The sequence below is a fragment of the Harpegnathos saltator genome, unplaced genomic scaffold, assembly GCF_003227715.2.
Source record: "Harpegnathos saltator strain DR-91 unplaced genomic scaffold, Hsal_v8.6 scaffold498, whole genome shotgun sequence".
NCBI classification, from domain to species: domain Eukaryota; kingdom Metazoa; phylum Arthropoda; class Insecta; order Hymenoptera; family Formicidae; genus Harpegnathos; species Harpegnathos saltator.
Genome location: NW_020230313.1, coordinates 52120 through 62500, shown reverse-complemented (window position 1 = coordinate 62500; position 10381 = coordinate 52120). Strand labels below are relative to the sequence as shown.

General features: G+C 38.5%; 2 protein-coding genes across 2 annotated transcripts; one reads left to right on the top strand and one right to left on the bottom strand.

The window, feature by feature from the left end:
• Positions 1 to 2716: 2716 nt before the first annotated feature.
• LOC105188599 (venom serine protease 34) lies at positions 2717 to 4997 on the bottom strand. The gene is made up of 7 exons (XM_025302560.1): positions 4860 to 4997; positions 4382 to 4609; positions 4072 to 4270; positions 3769 to 3969; positions 3325 to 3476; positions 2946 to 3102; positions 2717 to 2855 (listed from the first exon to the last, which is right to left on the bottom strand). Exons 2-7 carry the CDS (start codon positions 4496 to 4498, stop codon positions 2830 to 2832), a joined length of 852 nt encoding a protein of 283 aa, XP_025158345.1. The 5' UTR covers positions 4499 to 4609; positions 4860 to 4997; the 3' UTR covers positions 2717 to 2829.
• A 782-nt stretch (positions 4998 to 5779) lies between these two features.
• On the top strand, positions 5780 to 8990 carry LOC105188595 (Centrosomal protein 89kDa). Its single transcript, XM_011150139.3, has 6 exons — positions 5780 to 5957; positions 6059 to 6329; positions 6395 to 7002; positions 7064 to 7551; positions 7643 to 7895; positions 8013 to 8990. The coding sequence occupies exons 1-6, from the start codon at positions 5913 to 5915 to the stop codon at positions 8280 to 8282; spliced, it is 1935 nt and encodes a 644-aa protein (XP_011148441.1). The 5' UTR covers positions 5780 to 5912; the 3' UTR covers positions 8283 to 8990.
• The last annotated feature ends 1391 nt before the right edge of the window (positions 8991 to 10381 follow it).

Genomic DNA, 10381 nt, shown 5'->3' with positions numbered 1-10381 from the left:
TGATCTTTATGGGATAGCGTGCCAAATAAACTTTGATTTCAAGCGTAACATATTTGTAAAATTATTCTTACTAGACGCAATATAACGCGAAAGTGCTTAATCAATTTAAACTTCCCAATTATACTACATTAATGTGCATTCTATATTCCCTCCCACCCTCCCGCCCTCCCTCCCTCCCTCCCTCTCTCTCTCTCTCTCTCTCTCTCTCTCTCTCTCTCTCTCTCTCTCTCTCTCTCTCTCTTTCCGCAACGAAATGTACTTTGGAAATTCGCTTGACTACCATTTGATAATTACCGAACGATCGAACGTTGAGTTTATCCTTGGAAGCGATTCGGCGTATGACCTATCCTTCTTTTCCACCGATACACCCATGCTGATTATGGTGCGTCAATATCGCTTACAGTGCGATTGCATAATATTGCGCAAGTGGAGGCAATCTTACGAATGCAAATCAGTTCGGACAGTTCATTGACCGTTGTAGCAACGGAAAGCTATATCGAAGTGTCCTCTAAATTTACAACGAGCGAGTTGCATCGAATTAATACATTACGCAGTGATTTAACATTGTTATGTAACGCGATATTATAATAATCCTAAATCCATCACCAAACACTTGTGACGTGAATCAATTCGTAATTTTCATGTGCATCAATTGTTTCAACGCGACACATATTGCAAATTCATGACGTGCAATATACATACAAATCCTTTTTAATAATTTGCTTTGCATATTTATATTGCAGATATTTATATATAATTATGTTATATAAAGTCTCTAGTTACATTTATCTACCTTGCCGTAGATAATTTGCAGTTCTCGATAGGAAAAAAAAGGCTGTTCGAAACGGCATTATACAATACGCGTAATGACATGGCGTGCACTGCACACCATGTGAGCAGTGGACCGTCCTTATCCGTACAATGCACTATATTAATATAAATGTGGTTGATGCAAGTCGCGCTGAGTAACATGCGAAATGTACGAAATGTACGGCTAAATGTAAATGTAATTTTTTTACTCTCTTTTCTCTTAGCTGTTGGAGTTGTTAGCTTTTACTACGAGTATGAACAATAAGCATAGACAAGTCAGAGGAGAAACTCACTTCTGGATGAGATGAACCGTTGATCCATTGGTCCGTTCTTTTTAGCCGCGCTACTGAACTGGTGCAATAAGTGGTGTAATAAAGTGAGAAAGAATATATAGTTGTCTCACTCTATCAACTCTTATTGCACTCTTAGTGCCGCAGTGCAGCTAAAAAGAACAGACCACATATCGTCCAAGTACAATTTGAAGACATGACGTATACGGCTGTGCCTTCACTACCTCCTCCCTAACGTCGCACGCGACGTTATGGTTGTGCAAGTTCAGACAATCACCCCGTCCTTGCAAATCCTTGCAGTTCGGCTTCCTTCTTCTTCTTTCTCCTCGTCGTTCTAAAGAATTTTTTTTCAGCTATTATCTCAAATATCCCATACGTCTCTCCCGCGGGAACGAACGCGGATGCGGTGCCCCCAACTAAGCAACTAGTCAGACACCGCGCTCACACATTCGCTTTCTCACACACGGCGAATTTTCCGCGAATAATTATTTAATATCTATCTCCAATCTAATTAATATCGATCTTCAATTCCTGTCTCCAATTCATTTTGAAAAATTCGGAGTGAGATGCGAATAGTAGTTACTCATATCGAAATACGCAGCAAGTCGTTCGTGGTGCGTAGTTCCGTCGTGAGATGAGAAGAAAATACCTATTTGCGTACTGTTATTGGGTCAACAAGTGTGTCAAGGATATATATCAGCGTGCAGCGTACTGGGAAAAATCAATTTGTTTAGTAATCGACGTACCGTGGGACGAGACTGTGATCATTGACTAATATCGCGCGATCACGGAATATTCACTTCATGCGGAAACATTTCATCATTATGTTACCACAAAGCCTAACCAGCTTACAAACCAAGTTTACACAAGTTCTGCCGTGTGTCTTCTGCCGATCGTCTGTCACAAATATTTATTTCGAGCGCGCATGAATAATACCCGTAAATCCGAAGAGAGATACATACCTTGTGCATTCCTAATTCGCGTGAATAAACTCTATCTCGTAAGCAATTCCGTTTCTAAGTTACCCGGAGCTTTATTTTCTCCGCAGCTTTATTTTCTCACGCGCTAAAGGATAGGCGTTATTTATCATGAGCTATAAATAAAAGCGGTCATTTAAAATGCGAGTCAACGTCCGTTCTGCACCGCGTTCTCGACCGTGAGAAATCGGCATTTCTCGGACGACTTACCAAATTTCGCTCGTGACATATTTTTCATTATCCTCAGCTCGACTGTAAAAGCGCTGTAAGCGATGTAAATCCTCGGTTGTCTCGGTTGCCATATACGTGCCATAGCGAGCGATCCGATGCACTATCATATTGGCTAGTGTAAGTGGACGCTTACCATAGATTCCCTCCCATAGACGGGCCTCACGTCACATCCTCATTCAAGAACATATTAATAATGAGACATTGTTTACGAGCCATCACTTTTGATTCTTCTGCACTGTGGAAATCGCTATTAAGGACAATGTAAATTCTCACGAGAGCGTACAAGTAGTTCCGGTGCAACGATAATTCATTTCGATCATTGTATTTAATTTATTTGCTACGCAATAACCAATTCCAACCTTCCAACAGTGCTGCAATTTCTATAAATACTGTGTTTGTACAAATGATGTGATTACATTGTCATATCAAATAAGTGACATTGTGCGAATTGTGGTTTCTAGAAATAATAAATTAGAAGCGATTATTTTATATTGTGACGATAACGTGCGTGTGCGTTTTCTTTATTCAGCTTTGCAATAGCTGGTACCTGCCGAAACAACATTATAATGTTATAAACAAGTACTCGGAGAGCATGCTTCATAGACAATGTACAATGTTGTACATTTCACGTGCTTACCCGGTGTTTCACCTACGATCCAATCGATATAATCGCTGGTGCGTGTATTGACTCCTGGCACATTATTGCCGCAAGCAATGCCGAAACTAATGACACCTACAAGTACTTCTCGCCGCGTTGTAGGATTTTGCCAAAGGACGGGGCCGCCGCTGTCGAACTGTGTGATGAAATGTTGAACAATGAGAGATTATGTGTTATAAAGATATATGTTATATGACTGCGAAAAAGCGCAGGAGGCTTTGTGCTTGTGTACTGAAATGTCTGATTCACGATGATTTCGATGTATCTAAGTTTCTCGATTAGTAGCTGAGAGAAACTACTACGATTCTGAAATTACAATTCCCCAATAGTCGACAATGGCAAACTTTTACAGTGTTACCTGACAGGCATCCTTCTTCTCTCCGTAAGTGCATATCTGGCTGTGTGTCAAGTTTTGATAAGATCGGCGACAATCTCGGTTCGTGATTACGCTCAACATAACTTTTTGCAAGGTATTTGATTTCATACCTCCGAATTCTGTTGTCCCCCAACCTGTGTCGTTAATATTAAATGCATTATGATTTATTGATTGCACAATATTGCATAATATGAAACTTTAGTTGAACCAAGTTGATCAATTTATTTATGAATCGATCATAATTTACAGGCAAATTCTCCTACTGTAGCACATATTGGTTTCACGTATCTTTTCTAAACTTATGTAACGTCATTTCATAACGTCGTTTGTAAAACGCCTCAGAAAAGACGTTTCTAAACGATACGTTTAGAATACGTATATTCATCCAGGTGTGCTGAGGTTGATGCTAAGTAAATATATATTCACCTAGTAAATCCACATAACTCCCCGCGAAAGAATCCCACCGATGTTGAAACGGAAGACAAGCTGGTCCAACTTCTTCGCTAAAGTTTATCACGGAATTCACCATTACTAGAGCTATATCGTTTTCCAACGATGAAGTGTTGTAAAGTGGATATATTTTAAAGCCGGATACAGTGTAGATTTTCGAAGCGGATGTTTCCGCGCCTGAAAAATGTTAGCAAAATTCGGTTTTGTTTGAGAATTATCTACCCGAATAAAATATATATACGTGTTTATTAAAATTTCTTCGATATAAAGAACATTGACCTGTGGTAAGGTCGTGGTCTCCTACAAGCACGCCCATGTCGTTTGTGCTTCTCTCGGTCACGCAGTGTGCGGCAGTTAATATATGTTTCGGAGATATGATTGATCCACCGCAAAATATCTCTCTTCTGTAAGGATCGACGAGAGCGGCCATCATGGGGTACTCGTTCACTCCGGTTTCGTTACCTCCTACTATTTTCGTCTGTAACGAACGATCAAGACAAAACGATGAAATTCGTTGGAGTATCAATTCATACGTATGCGCTTATATGTGGTACCAATCGTTTACGGGACAATTTTGGTTAGTACGTACTGGCTTTTTCCATCCGCATCTGCAATCAGAATCCTGTTCATCAGCTTCAACAGCTTGCAGTTCGCACAGAAATTTGACTCCGGACGACCAGAACGTGGTCGACAATTCAACAGTCATGAATTTTCCTGCCGATTCTATGCTGAACGTGTCGTTGCCACAATAAGAAAAAGCCGTCGATTTATTCACGTGTACGATCAACCTGTTGTAGAAGCAACTCGTCGTAGGATTCTGCGAAAAATATTCCAGATGTTGTAAAACATCTCTAATTTTAATTAGTAACAAATAATAATTAGCTCTAGTTTTACTTTGTTAACCTAAAGCACAATAAAAAAATCCCATTATATGTATAGCGGATATGATACAAAAGGCAAGTCAGAATGTATGTATACGTATGTGTGTGGAACATACATAAATCAAGAATAGAGGTATCTTTCATTAATAATATTTTATTTTTTATCATAACACACATAACTCTTACCGGTATATCGAAAATTTTGCACGTTAGTTTTACTCCATAATCACTCTCCGCAATCCACTTGCAAAACTGTCGACCTTTGGAAGGGTTAGGATAATCGGGATTGTACACGTAATAGATGGTACCAATATTTAAGCGCTGAGAATAATTGCAATTTCGATGAAAGAATGCGCTTGATAGTACGAAACATAGCGACAGCTTCAGCGCAAATAGTAAAACTATAAAAGAATACCAATTATTAATTAGTAAATAGTTTTGCATTATTAAATTTACTTAATTGCTACTTTTATTTTCTTATTCGATAGAATAGTTGGATGGTTATTTTTTATCGGGATACTTGTTTGGAATAATTGATGAAATGAATTTTTATTTTTGTGCTATTGTATAATCGATCGGAACAACAATAGTAGTCCACTGTTGTACTCATGAAGAATCGCATTGCGGTTGTCGCAGCATACCGCAAGCCTCAACAAATTGAATGTATCGAAACGATATATTCTCTTTAATATCATGATTACAACAAATATTTATGCATTTACAACTGTGCGTTTAGATTTTATCGGCGCTGCTCTTACACTTAAAATAAATATAGAGAATAAAAGTTAGTGCAGAATTCTTTATCTTCTTTTATCGAATAAATAAAAGAGCGCACGGATATAGTTGTGTGCGTGAGAGATGAGCTCTCTCTGTCAGCGAGCTCTTTCATCTTGCTCCATCTAGCGACAAGCCATTGCAGTTTTTCGCTGCTAGTTACTATGACGATTAGATCATGGCGCTGTGCACAACATAAACAAATGTTTGACACTTGGGAGTGTTACGAAGCTGAAATAAAAGTGTTGCCATTTTCCCAAGGGAAAAGATATCCATAAAGAAAGAAGAAGAAGAAGAAAAAGAAGAAGAAGAAGAAGAAGAAGAAGAAGAAGAAGAAGAAGAAGAAGAAGAAGAAACGGATCTAAAAGTGTTTATATAAATAATGTTTGAGTTGCTTGTGCAAGTATTTCTTTGAGACACCTTTAAATTATTGTTTATGTTACTTGTACATTATTCTTATCAGCAATGCCAAATCGTGATAATAGTGCTGATAAACATGTTAAGGGAAAGGTATAAATCTCACAAAGACTCAATTTTCTTTATGCTATTCTCTATTATGTATTCAATTTAATTTTATTTACTAGCATAATTAACTTCTGTGGCAATTATAGAGTAGTAGCAGTCACAGGACTTTGAATGCAGAAAATGAACCGGAGCCAGTACATAAACCACTACATCGTCATAGACGGGTACATAAAGTAAAACATCACTCGAGGAATAATGATGCTCACGGAGAATTGATCGGTAGGAATGGAAACGGCGACAGTGCTGTATCATCTAAGAAAAATAACAAACAACGCTGCATTCAAAAGGAAATTGATAAATTGGTTGAAGAAAGTCAGATATTAACGATGAGGCTCGAGGGCTCCAATATAGACTCTAGTGAGTAATATAATTTTCATATCTGTTTAGGAAACGCTGAAATAATATCCTGTGATCAATTTTAGAAACTCTTGCGGAACTAAAAGAGAAGGACTTCTTGATGTCAAGAATCTGCAACAAGTATCATAAATTATTGAAAGATCGCGAGGAACTTCAACAAGAGTGTGATAAGTTGAATGCTCTGTTGGCAGAACATGAAGTAGAATACCGTCAATTGCATGTACATCACAAGGAATTTATAGAAGCCCTGCAAAAAGCGGAGAAAACAAAGGTCAATCTTTTAACATTTAATGAAAGATTCAAGGCCGAAAACGTTCAGTTAAATGAGGATGTACTGCTTCTTAAAAACGTAATATATCGATTAAATGCGGAATTAGGAAGATATCAAGATAAAATGAGAGAACTTGGGCAGAGTATCGCAATGAAAAATATTAATGATACATTAGATTCCAAGGCGCAAACCAACGACATTAAAAAGATATTAGAGTCATGGGGCTCTGTGAATACTCATGTATTGGGCCCGCTTTTAGATGCTTATCAAGAGAGCCTGTCGGAGAAACAGGAGCTTATAAACAAGTATGAGGAGGACATGGCAAATTTCAGCGCTAGATGTAAAGAGATTATCGCGGAGAACGAAACTATGCAAAGCGAAATGGAGAAGCTCAGATCGAAGGTATTGCAATCGCAGAAAATTGTCGTGCATTTTACAAATTATTGTAGTAAAAGTTTTCCAGTGTACCAGGTATACGGACGAAATCAAGATGATCTCCGAGGACGCTGATCTGCTTAAGGAATTGAACGAATGTTACGCGAAGCAAACTGCTCACCAGAAGCAAAAGATTCACGAGATCCATTCTCTGTATGAACAAAAGGTGGAGGTGATGTCGTTTGACAATAACAGACTTCATGAGGAATGTCTTGCTTTCAACACCGAGTTAAGTAATCTCCAAGGGAAGTACCATGTTCTTCAGAAAGAGTACGAGAAGCTGCAAAGTGACAATAGAAAAACGATGCCTATCGGTATTCACAATGCTGCCGTCGAAGAATGCAAAGAATTGTTTGAGAAACTGAAACATCAATACGAGACTGAGAAGGATAAGCAATCCGCTCGTATTAAAGAATTGGAGGAAGCACATTGCCAGAATAAAACGCAACTGGACGTAGTTACGATCGAGAGAAATCAATTGAAAGCGTCGAATAAAAATTTGGAGAAAAATTTGAGGTAAGTTGACGATTCACGTCACGAATATCAAAATGAGCGCAATGAGAATTTAATCCACACAATATTTACGCATCAATCGCGCACATTTTAGACGAGTGCAACGGAAACTAGAGCATTTCCAGAAGATCGCGCATTCTGTGCAGGTATCCCGTGATTCTTTCAAGAAACAATTAAGGAAGACCGCTATGTATTGCGAGGAATTGTTTAGCGAATACGAGAGGACACTCTCTGAGCGGGATAAGTTGGTTTCTCTTTTGCACGAGACGGAAAACGAAAATGCGAGCATTCATTTTCTCGGCGACACCATCACTCAACGAGTGGGTGATTTGAAGAAGCAACTGAAGGTACGTAGTGCGCCGCGAGATATACATACACATCAGCAGACATTTTTTGTCTGATGACGATGTGTCATGCCAATTGTTTGAACTCTCGAACGAGCGCCATCGCATTACCGTCCGCAGGTCGTGCACGAAGGTGCCAAGCAACAATTAGAGATGACTGAGAAAAGTATGAAAGTACAGCAGCTCGGAGTGCACCGGATGAAAGACGAATATCATCGAGAACTTCAACGTCTCAAGCATTTGGTGAGGAAGAAGGAGGAAGTGATCGGGCGATTGCAGAAGGAGATTAGCGCCACTCGCGAGAATTTAGAACTTATTTGGAAGGCAACTGCTACGGATCAGAAGAAAGTTAAGGGAGCGTTGAAAAATGCGAAGATTCAGTATGTCTGAAATTGGGACAAATCATTTATGACAAAAAAGTAAAATAGATAATGATTCCCTTTCAATGTAAAAAAAAAAGAAAAGACAGAAAAATACGAAAAAAACAAAAACAACATGCAATGAGTATCATTGTAAAGGAACAATATTTATTTATTTGACCCAAGTATAAAAGAGACAAAACTGATCAACTGAACTGAATTATTCAACCTTGTTAAACCTAAATGAAAGAGAGCCAGTCGGAGTATTGTATGTAACTCTTGTAATTTGTTACATATGTCATTACATTGCGATACATTGCGATACAGTTGTATCGTTTCCTCTTTATTCAATAAACGGAAATAAAAGATAATCTTCAAGTATCAAGGCTACGATTGGTCAATTTGTCATTACACGACGGATCAAAAGCGGCGTCGTCGGTACTCGTCATCGCTCGATCGATCATGTCGAGATAATGTATTCAACACGATAATGACATTCCGCGTGGCGAATATGCTCGCGCAAGTTTGCTCATACAATGATTGGCGGGAACAACAGATTTATCGCCTGTATCTAGCCGCCTTTATTTAGTGGTGACATCAACCGCGGCAAAAGGTTTCGAAGGTTACCATTCGTGACAGAGAGTTAACATCAGGGATCACAGGCTACGACGTGAAAAAGAACGTTCTCGCAGGATATAGGAATGATCTCACATTCCATTAATATTACATGCAAAGTGCGCACATAAATACATGCGCACGTGCGCTCGCAATCGGTTCATCTCACCTTGCACTCACTAAGCGATTTTCACTAATCGCCGGACGTTTTTCCCAGAGTGTTTTTGTACGCATAATTTATGAACGTGAATATAATACTCACGTGATCCCGTTGATCCCGTGTTAAACAGATAAATACACTATCGAGCTAGTAGAGATCTGTGTCGCGATGTACTGTCCCGACGATGTATTGTTTCGATCTTATACTCAAACCAAATCAAATTGTCTCGCATGTTATGTCGGACATTCTTTTCCCTTTGAGCGTAGTTCTTTCAAATTTTTTCTCGACTATTCTAGTCAAATGAGGAACACTATTTTGCTTTGCACTCTTTGGTTTTAGAGTTTTACAATTGATGTTATAAGATGAAATATGAAATATGAAATATGTATAAAAAATAATGTATAAGAAATAAAAATAATGTATAAGAAATAAAAATAGCTTTTCATATTTATTCTAGTAAAATGAGCATTTTTGCAACCAGATATCCTCACACAATTTATCTTCCTCTATCTTCCTTTCTATAATTTATCTTCCTTTTTCTACAACACATCAAATCATGAGAGTTGTGCTTGACTTCTGTGGTATCCGTCTAACCGTCGCACCAGTTACATCGTATATGCCGGTTATATATGCGACACGCATATTAATTCAAGAAACTAGTTCTTGCACAATATACACGTGACAGGCACATTTTGAATGGATTCGCGTGGATAACGAATGTTACGAGCGTGCTGAAACGAAATTGAGAGCGAAATGCTGAAGTTTTCGAGATCAAAAGCGAGGTACGAAATTTATCATGGTACATTACGGTACGTTCATCCCTTTCAAGGTTTTTTTATGATTTAAAAGCATTGTTAGAGAGAGAGAGAGAGAGAGAGAGAGAGAGAGAGAGAGAGAGAGAGAGAGAGAGAGAAAAGAAGAAGAAAAAAGAAACTACGTCTCTGAGATATATCCATAAACGAACTCTTTTCCGAGAAAATTTTCATTATGTGACGCAAAGAAGGGAACGCAATGAAGGGAGATTGCTGCAAAAATTACATTTTATTGCATTATTACATTATAATCTCGATATTATGGTTTAATACATCATTACATCATATATAATCTCGATAATTTGTTCGATTGCACAAAATTGTTATTATGATGATGATGACTCTACTTTTAGTTTCGCATAAAATGGCTGAAATAAACGTAGTCGGCGAAACTACACACACACACTCACAACGATCTCGGTAATCTCCATTTATTCGTACGTTACGACGGTATACCGATTGACACACCGACGGTGTCAATTAAAGCGAATCAAATATTCGCGCTGCGCGGTGGAGCGTGAGCGTGTTGAACGCGCACGGCGC